Raw genomic sequence first — 14,259 nt, forward strand, 5'->3', positions numbered from 1 at the left:
GGAAGATACTTATTTAAACATTAGCTTGCTTATTTAGTCTTCAAATCCACTTACCTTAATATGGTATTATGGTCTTATTTGTCTCGTTCTTTTTCGTCTCATTCTTCTTCTCTATGAATGCACTTTTGGTGTTATAGGGATTGTGGTATTGCCCACCCGCTTGTAATGGTATGCCTCAGTAGCAGGAGGGAGGCGCAGGTTACGTGATGTCAGAATAAGGAAATACAGGCACGCCCCCACCTCAACACCAAAAATGAGCATCCGGCTGGTAGCAGTATGAATATGGAATTTTTCTTCTATATCGTGTGGAATCCAAGATCAAAAGTATTTGCAAATCATTGTATTGTTTTTATTTACATTTTACACTACGTCCTAACTTCATTAGAATTGGGTTTCATAAAATACCTTTCAAACCACATATAATGAAAAGACAGTCATAAAACAAAAAAATAAATCACCCCAAAATCTTAATCAGCCAAAGAAAAACATTATCTTACTGGAGGTTCATGTTGCGTACAGTAAGCAGAAGGCAAAGACAGCTGTCTTCTAATATCTTACTATTAATACATGTGGTTATCCAAACAGGCCTGCCGCTCAAGAGTGAAAAGCCAAGATATTAATACTTTACAACCATGTCCTGTAGCAAGCACTGAGCTGCCCCCACTCTACACGGTCATTACCTTATGGATGTAAGACTCCAACTATCATAAAAATTGCTGCAACAGCACAGCATGCACACGCACGCACACACTAACTACTTCTTGCTGAACTTTTATTTTTAAAGTGTTAACCTGAGCACTATTTTCAAGCCCTTAAAAATATTCAACATTTGTCCAGTTTGTAAAAAATATTACAATCTCAGATATAACATTACACATCAGTTATGCTAGGAACAAATTGTTTTTTCCCCAACATCAAACAAACCGTTTTAAAAGTGGCCAATAAAAGCGTCATCGGAGTGGCACTGACATGATTAGCATTGTGAGACGATATTGTGCGATATTTGCAAGTGCTGACAAATTAGGTCACAAAGCAATCCAGGTGTGTTTGTATGTAAATCATGTTTTTGAAATAACAGAGTGAATCAAGTTTAATCGGAGAGGTAGATTGAAGGATAATCCAGTAAAGGCCCTTTCACGCAGACCCTGATGGTACAAGGCCTTGTAAAATGTGCACTGCGCAAAAATCTTTTGAATGTCTGACAAAAATTCCCAAAGTAAAATGCAGAGGTTTTTGTTTGACAGTGCCACTATGCTACTAAAACCTATGTGGATGTATGTACAGTATGTATATATGCATATGTATAGTTGTTGAAAACAGACTGTTTGGCCAAAGATGAATTTTACTATACATTCGTGAAGCATTTTATTTGTTTGCCCATCTGTTTGTTAGTTAGCAGGCTACTTCCTGGTTTATGGACTGGTGGTGCCAATGTGATCCTAGAGGGTGGACGCTTCCATTATTGTGAATTAAAGGGTGAAAAATACACCTTTATCCAGATCTTCACCAGAATTTAAAAGTTTCTTACCGTCTACGGAAAAACTTAGAAATACAGTGTGCATGCGGTGGGTTTGCATCTGGCCCAGGTGAAGGATTTATTTCAGCGGCATCCAAAAGCAGCAATTGGGGAAAGGTGGTTCCAAAAAAAAAAAAAGTTAAGGACAATTATGAGTAAAAGTGGCAACAGGGCAGTCACAAAGGCCACATGTGCAGGAACCTGCCAAGGGCAAATCTGGATTTGATTCCAGCCCTGTGAAATGTAAGTAAATCACTTCAAAATGTAAACATTTACTCCCGATAGCACACATTAGAAGCGGTCAGAATCGGAATATGCAGTTGTTCAACTAACAGGTATAATTAAATTATCTGAATTGTTGCTCGATGTCATCCGAGTAGAGGACCTTAGCAGGAGGCAGTAGAAGACCCTGAGCATGATTTTCCGAGTGCGAGGAGGCCTCACAAACTGAGCTGAGGACTGGCACAGGGGCTACTGCCAGCACTGGATTGGGGACTTGGCAAATCGGGCGGGCTGGGAACAAAAACATCCCCGTCTGAGCCTTCGTCCATGTGTTCCGACTGGTGCTGAAGAATGACCATCACCCTGGAAGATGAGAGCAGTTACCTTTCAATAATGAGGTGGGCATTTGATGACATTGAGAACATATCAGTCCGCATGCAGACCTGGATTTCGAAGGGTTAACTAGTGCTTCTTTGTGATGTTCAAATTTGGAGACGTAGTTACACTTGGACCACTTGATGGACAAACAAACAAACAGTTTAAGGATTTGAAATTCAGTCTAGGTTCATAAAGATCGTAAACACGGTTGTGCGCCTTACCATATGAGCGGGGTCACTGGTACCAAGATGGACTCCTTTCTGGCACAAAGGCTTGAGCAGATTGACACCTGCACATAGACCATGATATCAATACAGGCTCTGTCAGTTTACAGTCATTTTGTGAATACGAAGAGCCCTCAGGTTACGCGGTACTCGACCTATGTCGTTTCGGTTTAACATCACCTAAAGTCCCTTTCGCCATTTTAAGTACACACTGCAGCTAAATGCGACCCAGATGTGAGGATTTTGCCTGGATGTGACCTGCATCAGATTTTTTTTTTTTATGACAGTCTGAACAGCTCAATTCCAATTTTTTTAAATCCCACCTGGGTCCCATTCATTTGTGCTCCTAAATTTGATAAGTATCGGATTTGTTGCAATGCGACCACAGACTGACGGCCAGGTCACATTTTTTCGACCGAGATGTCGTTATACGCGGGGCAGACTGCTCGGGAGGGATATTGACTGTTTTATTGTCTGTGAATCTGCAAAGGTCTTTTGAATAACAGTATTAGCTTTATATTCTACTTCAATTTAATCCCACTTTCAACATGATACATAAAGTGGACGTAGGCAGCAATGACGTGATGCAGGGCTGCTCAATCAAGAAAATATTAATCATGATTGAATAATCATAACAAGAAAACAAACGATCATCTTTTTTTGGTACAAAGAAAATTTTTTAAAAATAGCCCATTTGGCACCACGCTAGACAAATGAAATTGCAGCAGGGAAAAAGGATCACTCTGATTCTATGGATTAAAACGCACATTTCCAATGTTTAAATGAGTAAACATTCTCACAGCAGATTACCGTGATTGACCTGAAATTTATCAGGACAATCAAAACACAATCATAACCTTTGTTTCAAGTCATTGCAGGGGCCCGTTTTTCTTAAACGGAAGAGAACAAAAATTTTTTATGTTTCAATGTGTTTCCTTTTTTTCATCTATTTACAATGGTTAACTACAACACTTGTTAGAGTTAAAATGTCATGTCATGATCCATACCACTTATCCTGTACAAGGTCGCGGGAGAGTGCTGGAGCCTATCCCAGCTGACTACGAGCGAAAGGCGCACCACACCCGGAACAGGATGCTAGCCAGTCACAGGGCAGGCATAGACCCTGTCACCGAGTGGGAACCGAGCCCACACTGCCCGCCCACAAGTCAGGTGGATGCACCACTACACCATCAGTGACCCTGAGTTAAAATGCTATTTAAAATTTCATGTAGAAAGAATAATGGTGGTACCCTGCAAAGCTATTTCTCTTTCCATTATTAGTTTTTTTTTTTTTTTGCACCCAATCGGCAAAATGTTGGGTTTAAATTCTATTCAATCATATGCTGGTCTTATAATACACTTACTAACCTTTTGTCCTATTGTTGCAGTACTTGCGCTCCCACTGGTCCAACACAATGCTGAGGTACCGCGGACACTCAAAGAATCGCAGGTATCTGGATGACGACGGCGACGGGAATATGCGCTCAAAGTCTCCGCGGCGGCTCAACTCGTCTTCGCTCTCAGCGAGCACGCGGACGTCGTTGGGAGTCAAAACATCCAACACGGTCGCCAGGATGCTCTGAGAGAATAAACAAAGTTTGAATACTGCAGAATTGGAGACAAGAGTCACAGACGGCAACATTAGGCATCCACACAATCCTGTGACGAACACACACCCGGTATACTGAATACTTACATACATACATACATACTCACAGCTACCGCCCAAGCTACCCTTAAAAAGCATTTTCTTCCTCTGTATTTGTGTAAAATACAACGCCGATTTGTTGGTATCTTTCATTATCCGAGTGTTTCTGAAAATCTTCAAATTAATTTTACACAGCACTTTTTTTAACTTTGCTTTTAAACCTCATTAACTCTGTAACTGGTTCAGCTAATTTATTGGTTTATTGTACTATAGAGCTTTTCAAAATATGCGAAGATACAAATAAAATATCTAGGACTAAAATAAGGCTATTACCCTTCAAAACACTGTGGCAAATAAAGATAATTCTGTTTCATAAGCCAAAATAGTTTATTCCATTCTTTACTGTGTCAAGGTCATGTTTATGAAGATATCACATTCATGATCCTCAAGTACCTGGTTTAAAAATGGACAGCTCACTCCAGATTGCGCTTGTTTTGGCTGTGAATGTGGAGATGTCTTTGGGGCTGTAGTTCAGTGCAGAGGTGGATCTAGTCTAGTGGGAGGCAGGGCTGTTGACCATCCCAAAATCTATACTTCGCTTTAGAATATTTAACAGAAATTGAGTTTATCTTGTTTAATAAAGTAAAAACATTTTTAAAGTGGCCCTACATTCCAGTTTAAAAAATGTTCAACTACTTTCACTATATTAGAAACTGTGAAATGATTGACAATGTTGCACAATAATGGCCATTTTCATGATTATGACAATTTTCGAATCATTGAGAGTAATAATCGGAATCGTAATTGCACAGCCTTAATATGAATGATGCTTTATAACTCGCCATGACTTTCAGTTTACACCTGTGCACGATCAAGAGTTAATAGCTTGAATTTCTTGACCTCTTAATGCGTTGGAGACCATTTGAATTTGAAGTTTGAAGGCGTTTCCAAATGTTTGACTGGTACTTTACTGTATAGATGCCTGCCTGTATGTATCGTTAAATGGTATAATTCTTCATTAAGGTTGCACGCTTTGGGAAGATAGTGGCTTGAGAAGAGGTGTTTTTCATTCACTTAATTTCATGTAATCCTAAAGGCTACTTTATACTGCCGCGTCAGCAGTCGACAACTGACGCCTTGCAACACGTGACCGACGAATTGTGCTGCGCAGCACGTCTGCAACTTTAATTTTTCAATTTTCAATCAGAAAATGGAGTGGCGCGAATGTCAACGCGCGCATCATCTCTCCCGATTGGTCCGTTACGTCACATGCTGCAATGAGATCAGATTTCCTGGCAAGTTCCACCATTTCGAACAAAGAAAATATGGACCAAGTAGACGAGCGACTGTCCTAAGAGGTGCGCAAATATATTCATCTATATGATGCCAGCTCCAACTTTTATTAAGATGGCCAAATGGCAGCCAACTCCTGGCGTGACATTGCTGCAGCCGTAGGCTTGGAATTGTAGGGCGTGCCGGCGAAGGTGGAAGGTTTTGAGGGATAAATTCGTCCGGTCGAAGAAAATAATTGGCGGGAAGAGTGGAGACGCCGGCGGGGAGAAGATTCCTGCATTGTATGATTTTATATCATGGCTGTCTCCCATCCCCGGCATCGAGAGGCGGAGTGAAACTGCAGCACATTTTCGTGTGGCTGCACGAATGTGAAGGCAATTGACACGAGACATTGACGCAGTGATGTGCCACGGACATCTGAGGCGGAAGTATAAAGAAGCCTTAAGAGTGGTTGCGTACCTGGTCAGCAAAGCGCTGTTTGAGGTAAAAGGCCCGTTTCACTTTCTCGTCAACTGAGACCTCCAGATTGGTTGTCTCCTTGCTAACACCACACAGGCTACACACAAGGCAAAACTATCAGAACGCATTTTAACATGTCTTGTGTAGCATGTGCCCTCTTCACACCTGCTGTTGGAGCTGGAGGTGCTTCCGCTGAAGGCAACAACATCCTCTTGAGGAATACGAAACCCCGCCAGGTTCAAGAGGTCTCGAACCATTTGGCCCTTGACGGAAACATCTAGTGCAGTGTTGGAATGGAGGCTGCATGACGGAAACGGAAAATGTGACGCACAGAAGCTTGGTATTTATTGACGAACAGTCAAGGTGAGTTAAGAGAATATTGAGCACTCTTTGTATAGCCTATGTCACCTTGCGAGTGCGTGTTACCTGGGTGAAATGTTGACCTCTAGGATCCAAGGTTTCAGGTTTTCGTCTAGCATAATATCAAAGCCGAACAGCTCGTGGCAGCTGTAAGGTGTACGCAAATGCATCTTGAGCAGAGAGTTCACATATGGTTCAGACCTGATGACAAATATGTGAGAGAGACAGGAAGTCACCTTCAAAATCCAGATAATTAATTATCTTTAAAGTACCATCTTTTCTCATATATCATACGCAGAAGAAAAAAAAATAGATTATATAAAAGGGGAATCTAATGTCTCCAGTGGGTTCAATTCGAATGGCAACGTAATGACCCAATGTGAAAATAGAGCAGTGGAGGTGCGTATTATACAGGATGAATTCAGGTCAAGCAAAGAAATTATTGTCTTACGCAATTATTGTTTTGATGACGATGTCTTTAATCTTCTCCCAAATCAAGGTGGTGTTTACCCCCCTAGAGCCAAGATACTGCCACAAGGCCTTCACAGCCCTGAAAACACGCAAGCTTAATCAGGACAAACTTATACAGGAATTATTACAGATTTGTCATTGCGAACAAAAACACTTCAGGCATAGGTAAGACATTTTGCTGACAAAGTAAAAAAAGCTGGACAAAAGGGCAGCTGTCCACAATGTCATAGTGTGTCTGATCATTGATGTTCTTGCAAACGAGATCCATCACAGGTTAGATCAACCTTTACACAACAGACGCTGCCTAAAGTGCACCACTCACGACATCGCTCGAACCGGCCATCTGGTTGGCTGAGGCTGAAGTACTCCCAGAATGCTTTGCAGCACTTGGCATATAATGGCATGAGAGATACATGTTTTGTGTTAATTGTATTTCTTGGTTCCTTGTTTTGGTTGTTTCACTGTTTGCTAATATGCTGTTAAGTTGATGTTGGGTGATAGTTTTGCCTACATCGGCATTATGTGATCAAGCGACTGTGACCTTATGCGTCTGCCTACCTTTATTAAAGTTGCCTGAGTCTGTAGTTGACTCATGAGTGCCACTGTATGTTGTGACATGCCTGCGCCCAATAAGTATGTATGTGTTAAGCACAGAAATAGCACCTGTAACTACGTTTGTGCCTTTCAATAAAGTGCGCCTTATGGTCTTGAAAATATGGTTACAGAATTAAGTAAATTCTTCACCCGGACTAGAGTTTCCCCAAAAGTTAGTTACACGGTGAGGATGTGATTTAAATGCTACTGCCATTTTGTGTTACCATTTGTGCCCTTGACAGGCTTTGTCATCGCTGTTGGCCTGGTAGTCAGAATTTTTCTTGTTGACGCTGTAGTTGGTCAGATGCATGAACTTGTTACTCAGCGTCTTCATGGAGGACGAATATCTGCAGAGGAAGAGAACACCGGAGTTTAAATGATTAGACGCCTGCTGTACATTTTCCTTGTTAGGTAAAATGTGACTATGGTAAATGTTTGGTGAACACTGACTTGCAGCTAGCAAAGCGGACCAGTCCATCTGAGAAGATGTATATTCTGAGTGGGTCGTAACATGTCACATAGACATAGATGCGCAGATCAAACTTGCTACCACTGATGAGGTAGGGCTTGTGTAGATACCTGACAAAAACATACATCGTCATTGCTAGAAAAACAATAGTGATAGACCGATTATCGGCCGGGCCGATTAACAGGCCCGTTATTTGGCATTTTGCAGATAATCGACACTGGCCTTTTTCATAACTTTCAATGTCGATAAATTAAAAGATGGTTTATTTAGTAGGCTTTTGCAGCACACTTCTGTCTCTTTCTGCTGAGCTTGTTGCACTGCCTGCAGAAGCAGATTGGCCTGCGCACAGCACCATCTGATTGTTTCTTTCTGCAGTGGGAAGCAGCCAATCAGCAGTAAGCTGCCTGTTTGCTTTTTGACCTTGAGTCAGACGTACTACAACAGACTTTGCAGAAATGTTAACAAATGTTAGTCTACTACAACTCACAACTAATAGAAAACTATTTTGCCGGAATAAACTTTAAAGAGATGTTTGTTTTCATTGAACTGTAAAGGACATGCAGCTGTGTTTTCTAACATCTAAAAAAGGTTTAACATGTAAATCACTAAAGTTGTTTAATAGACATGCTTAAAGGCATTTAAACAAAGTCAAGTTTTGGAGTTTTTATTTTTTTTTTAGATTTCGCCATTTTTCCAACCAATGAATATTGCCCCCCCTCACGACTATTAATAATCAGTATCGGCCCCGAAAAAGCCTATCGGTCTATCACTAAAAAACACTGCTACTAAAGATATAATATAATAATTATATATTAAATATTAAATAATATATAATAATTCTATATTTTTATCCATGCGCAGAGGTATTGGGACATATGTAATGGTTTTACAAATGCAATAACAGTAAGAACTATAATAGTAATTAGTGGTGTAACAAAAGCAGATTTTAATTGGAAAATTAGTTCCGATTTTACAAGTCGAATCGTTACAATTTTAAATTATCGCATCCAGGAATCATATCCTACCCCATTTGTTGTTTCTTTGAGTTAAATTAACTTTGAATGTTCAGTTTTCTGAGATGCTTTTCATGTTGCTGCCTATTAATAAACATCTCAAAAGCTTCAGCCGCCCCATATTGAATCAAAAGGTAATCCCACTAAAATTAACATTTTAAAATCGTTACTTCTTGAATCGTATCGTACCTCATGTATCAACAATCATATTGAATCGTCTTGTGCAGAGAGATGCACACAACTAATGACAATAACAACAGTAAGATAATGGATGGATGGCTGGATAGATGGATAATATATTACCGTTATTATTTTGACCCCTTTCAAGGCACTTATTGGAAGTAAGCGCTAGTGCAAACCCTAAATTAATGAAAGAGTAGTACCCCAAGACTTTTGTCAACACCATCTACTCTTACTTCTGGACCAAAAGTGACTTCTTGCGCGGCATCTGGCTCCATTTGTGAATGACGTGAATTCCCACTCCTCTGGCTGAGGCAGGCTATTGGACAATAATAAATCTAATAAAAAATACATCTATTATTGGGGGGTCAAAAAGTTGATGCATGATGAATTTACAGGTTTGATTATCCACTTCTGTCTGGATCCATCCTTCCAGGCCTTGCGTAGCTGCAGAATATCCTGAGGAAGGACAAAAGTGCGTGGGAAAAAGTTGAACTCCTGCTTGCCAAAGCGACTCTGCATCTTGGACAGATTCTTCCACAGTCGATCCTTCCTGCCAATCTGGAAGGTTCCTGGAAAATGGTTCAACTAGAAAGTGCCAGAAAGGAGAACAATGGAGTTAAGTGGGAAAAAAAAATATTTAGGCAAAATTATTTGCGTTTTCACCTTCTGGTGCTCTTGAAGAGTCTTGAAACAATGAGACTTCATGTGGTGGCCCCAGCAACCCAACCAGTCATGGCTTTCTATTAAACATTAAATGTTTAAGTCTTGTGATCTTGTAAAAATTACACCAAAAAATGCACTTGAGGCGACCTACTCTTGGTGTGTATGAAGTGTGACCTAGCGATGGCGTTTTTCACAACATTGGGCGTGACCGTGCTAATCTTCCACTTTAAAAGTTGCGTTTGCTCCTCAGGCAGCATTTCCACTGCAGGACACACAATAGAATTAAAAAATGACCACTATGAATAGAAAAGAACAAAAAATAGGTCTCTCTCCGAAACATTGTCGCATAAAACAATGCAGTGACATCAGATCAGCTGTAATCTTCATTGAAACGCAAGAACCTCCAAAAAAAAAATCTTTATCTAATTACAGAATGTCTTCATAAATGTAAAAGATAGTAAAATCAGACAAAACATGAGGGTTATTTTTATTTTACATGTATGACCAATCATGGGAACTTGGATAAGTAAAGGTTACAACGACTTTTTACTGACTATTAAGAGTAGAAGTCATGAAATGAAAATTTTGATTCACATCCTTAAATCATTGACGTATACAGTGAACCCTCGCTACTTCGCGGTTCACCTTTTGCGGGTTCAGTGCTTCGCGGGTCTAAAAAAATATTCGGGGGCATTGTAGTTTCGCCGAGCGGCACGACAGGGCACTGGAGCGGTTAGACGGCCGGCGTGCGCCGAAGAAGAGCGTGGGCGAAGAGGAGAGTGGACGAAGAAGAGCACGTTCCCCCGGGCACGATTTGGGGCGACGTTTCGCGCGGTTCGGACCGTACCAGAGCTCCGGCCAGCGTGCGTGGCAGTTAAGCCGAAGAGGAACAACTTCCGCCCGGGCACTAGCGGGGCGACATTTCGCTCCGTTCGGGACCGTGCGAGAGCTCCGGAGGAGACCGGCCGGCGTGCGTGGCAGTTAAGCCGAAGAGGAACAACTTCCGCCCGGGCATGAGCGGAGCGCGAGGCTGTCAGTTATGAATGAATAAATAAATAAATGAAGAATGCCACCTTTCATTTCACAGGGCACACCGGACGGCGTACCAGCAGGTAAAAGTCGAAGTAATTAAATAAATACAAAAAGAAGTAATTGAATAAATACAAAAATAATGTCAGGGGAATAAAAAAAATAAGTTTTAATAATAATTTTTTTTTTTTGTTATAACATGAATTTCACTCTCTCTCTCTCTACCCATGTATATGTATATATATATATATATATATATATATATATATATATATATATATATATATATATATTTTTTTTTTTTTAAGCATTTTTGAAGGTGCGCCGCTACTTCGCGGATTTTTAGTTTTCGCGGGTGGTCTCGGTCCCCATTAACCGCGATAACCGAGGGTTCACTGTACTGCACTTTAAATTGGTGGGGGTAAAAGTGGGACTTTTAGGCTTCGGGTGTCATTTCAGCGCAGGGAGAATGAGGAAGCTCTTTAATGACAGAAAGAAGTGTGTGTGCGTGTGTGTGTGTGAGGGTGTGTGTAGGTGTGTGCGTGCGTGCGTGTGCGCGCATACCTTGTTCATTGGCAGTACTGAAATAAAGTGTGGGAGGATTGAAAGCGAACAGGCTGGGAACGAGAGCCGGTTTCTTCACCTGATTGTCTTCCACCTCCAACAACATCGGCTCTTCAACACTGTAAGATAAAGAGCATTTTAAAAATCCTTGTGTATCTGACCCCCCTAAAACACAGTTGTTGAACTCAAGGCCCGTGACCTAATTTTATGTGGCCCACAAAGGGCATATCATGTGCCTCAATTTATTGTTTCCAGCACATTTTCTTCACTTTTAACAACATGGAGATATGAGATATTGCCACATTTATTTGTTACCAATCCTGCCCTTTTAAAATAAATTGAAGAATTGTTGAACACACAATTACTGACTGGTTACTGATTTCAAAACTGTCTTTCCATAAATTTGTTGTGTGTACGTGATAACTCAAGGTGATCATACATTTATATGGGTTCACAGTCATACCGTTATGACTGTGAACCCATATAAATGTATGAGGGAAACCATAATGACGATGTAGCCCGTCCACAAAAATGATTTTGACACCTCTGCCATAAAATATTCATCTAAAATCACAATTAAGTATCATTATGAAGCACTATCAAAAGTCTGACATTTGTGTCTGTATTGGATCTCACTGAATGTACCTAATGAGCATATGTGCCACCAGCGAAATATAATATGGGTATCAAAATCAATGAACCACACCAACTTGCAATCTCATCGCAATGGTGATAGGTACCAGCTCGAGAAAGTTATCCAAGCAATGTAATAAAAATAAGGAGCACTCACGTGACAGTCATATGGGAGGTGAAGTTAAATGAACAGATGAAGGACAAGTGGATCTTCGTTTCCCGCTCTCGAGGCAGCTAACGGATGTTTACCATACGTGCATGAGCTAATAGCTCTCAGGCGGGCAGGGGCTTGCAAGTTTACTAAATGGCCACAAAGCCAACAATGGCGGGTGAGCCATTTCGCGGAGAAGCACCTACGAGTGTTTGGTGGACACTTGTACAGTTGAGCAACAACAATGTGGAACACAATGCGACAGAGCTTTCCACCACACTCTGCTGCTTTCAGCCTCACCAAACAATGCTAGTACAGAGAATGGACACAGGAACTGCTGGATGCGTGGATATGTAATTGAAGGGGGCGGGGCAAATTAGACACTAGAGCCAGGTGTAGGTTCAATGACCACACCGTAACTCGTAAAAGGATAGAAAATAAAGTTGTTTGGTCTTTTCTAACAAAGACGGATTACATGTTGTTTCTCAGTCTTTCATGTAAAACACCTTAAATAAAAACACACAGATATGATTAATTATTTTTCCCTCGCCAATTTTGCACTTCACGTTTTGCAGCTTCGGTGCTTTTACTTTTCATTCGTTAAAAATTAAAAAGGAAAGAATCCAACCACATCGGCAGCCATAATTGCAGAAAGACACATTGCTTCCAAGAGATGAGTTAACTCGGAGGCTTTGAGGTCCCCATTAACCTAAAAAAAAAAATTACGGATTATACTGTATTTGATTTTTCTCCTGCCACGAATCATCCTTGATCAGGAATTAGGGCTGCAGGATTTTGAAAAAAAAAAAAAAAAAAAACCTAATCGGGATTACGATTCGATGTACGTTTCTTCTATTTTACACGTTAAAATGCATTAAAATGCTACTGTTTGTAAAATACGTATTAAGGAGCATTAATGACAAGATCCAAGCTGTATGTCAGTCAAGGCTGTAGCGCTGTCTGTCTTTATTGTGCACTTCCGTGTTTTTGGGGGGCTAGAAAAAGCAGCATATTCACCATTGCTTGTATCAGGCATGCACGATCACAAGTTACAATGTTGCCATTTGTGCTGAAAAGATGCTCTGAGAGGGAGCTTGTCACTGGTACGCACAAATACTAACGATGCCATTTTTTTTCATAACGTGAATGCTACTGTTAGCGAGCTTAGCTCAGCACGTGAATGACAGCTAGTTGTTGCCTCCCCTTCATCTGTTTATTTCGAATCTGTTTGACAGGCTTCATACTTAAATCGGTGGTGCTGTTTTAAAGTTCGTGTTGCTTCTGGATCTGATGCTTTTTTTTTTTTTTTTTTGGAAGCGGTTCATTTTTGTCGAATCTGCCGTACGTCCAAATAATAGACGGACCGGACCGCCCGTCTATAGCACAAGCATCTCCCTGGCCTCATCTGCGGCGGCCGAAGTTACTTCCATTACATCCACTTCGGTACACGGATATCACAGAAAAAACAAGAGGTGTACGTATAGTTTGTTATTGTCGGACTGCGCTGACTGTAGGCACCGGAACGCAGACTAACGCGTGTTAGCCAACAAGAATGATTGGCCAGCGCCAATTCTGGTTGGTGAATTCATCTGTCGCTCAAACGCCAAAGGTTGGGGGAGAGAGGAAAAAATACAAAACCTCACTGTCTTGCGATTACATAATCGCACTACGTTAAACCTCAATGTCGATTAGATTTCGATTTATCGTGCAGCCCTATCAGGAATTAACCTAATGGTCAACTCCATTCCATGTTAATTTGTTTTAAATGTGTCAGAAAAATTATTATTATTATTATTATTAAGGGGATTAATCTAACCCCCTTTTAAGGCCGTCAGTTTTTTTAATGAGCTATTAAGACTAGGAGATAAACCGAAAATTTACCGTTACGGAAATTTAATACACTGACCAACATCATTTTGCCCATGTCGGTAAATTCGGTGTTTAAAAAAAAAAAAAGAAGTGTTGTCTGTCTGCAGATATGTTGATGCTCCTTTAAGACGGCTACAGCGGCAGTAGTCACGTGACTCCACCAAGCTGAACAAAAAAAAGAAAGCAGACGCGGTCGTAGCTGGTGATTCAAATCAAGAAGCGGCTGACACGGCTGAAGACGAAGTAACGTTAGTTGAAGTTGTTCCTGTTGCGCTTGTCCCGAAAAGAAATTCAACATCTGTCGTTTGGAAATGTTTTGGGTTCCATAAAGACGATGTTTGAGCAAAAGAACACGAACTGCAAAGTGCGTCGTAAGCACCCAAAACAGCGCGTCCAACTTTCTTTTTCACCACCCACAAGAAAGTTCAAAGGGAGAAGCAAGGTTCGACCAGTGACAACAGCCCATAACGGAGGCGACACCATACGAGAGAACGTCTAAGTGGTGGACACGATAGTCTAG

At 40.9% G+C, this 14,259-nt stretch overlaps 1 protein-coding gene across 2 annotated transcripts in view; it reads right to left on the reverse strand.

Moving 5' to 3' along the window:
* Nucleotides 1-327: 327 nt before the first annotated feature.
* The window catches only part of ttll4 (tubulin tyrosine ligase-like family, member 4), a 37,013-nt gene continuing 23,081 nt past the window's right edge, over nt 328-14,259 (reverse strand). For both annotated transcript variants that reach the window (XM_088314273.1, XM_088314274.1), the window contains exons 7-21: nt 11,087-11,205; nt 9,645-9,755; nt 9,494-9,570; nt 9,224-9,415; nt 9,064-9,146; nt 7,616-7,744; nt 7,390-7,512; nt 6,552-6,650; nt 6,167-6,301; nt 5,906-6,040; nt 5,741-5,837; nt 3,709-3,919; nt 2,338-2,405; nt 2,182-2,252; nt 328-2,101 (exon numbers count right to left, since the gene is read on the reverse strand). In XM_088314273.1, the coding sequence (XP_088170399.1) occupies nt 1,957-2,101; nt 2,182-2,252; nt 2,338-2,405; nt 3,709-3,919; nt 5,741-5,837; nt 5,906-6,040; nt 6,167-6,301; nt 6,552-6,650; nt 7,390-7,512; nt 7,616-7,744; nt 9,064-9,146; nt 9,224-9,415; nt 9,494-9,570; nt 9,645-9,755; nt 11,087-11,205 (1,795 nt within the window). In that variant the 3' untranslated portion in view covers nt 328-1,956. The remainder of the gene's footprint in view (nt 2,102-2,181; nt 2,253-2,337; nt 2,406-3,708; nt 3,920-5,740; nt 5,838-5,905; nt 6,041-6,166; nt 6,302-6,551; nt 6,651-7,389; nt 7,513-7,615; nt 7,745-9,063; nt 9,147-9,223; nt 9,416-9,493; nt 9,571-9,644; nt 9,756-11,086; nt 11,206-14,259) is intronic.

This window comes from Idiotropiscis lumnitzeri, chromosome 14 (genome assembly GCF_059441095.1).
Source record: "Idiotropiscis lumnitzeri isolate Australia: NSW breed Sydney's pygmy pipehorse chromosome 14, RoL_Ilum_1.0, whole genome shotgun sequence".
Taxonomy (NCBI): Eukaryota; Metazoa; Chordata; class Actinopteri; order Syngnathiformes; family Syngnathidae; genus Idiotropiscis; species Idiotropiscis lumnitzeri.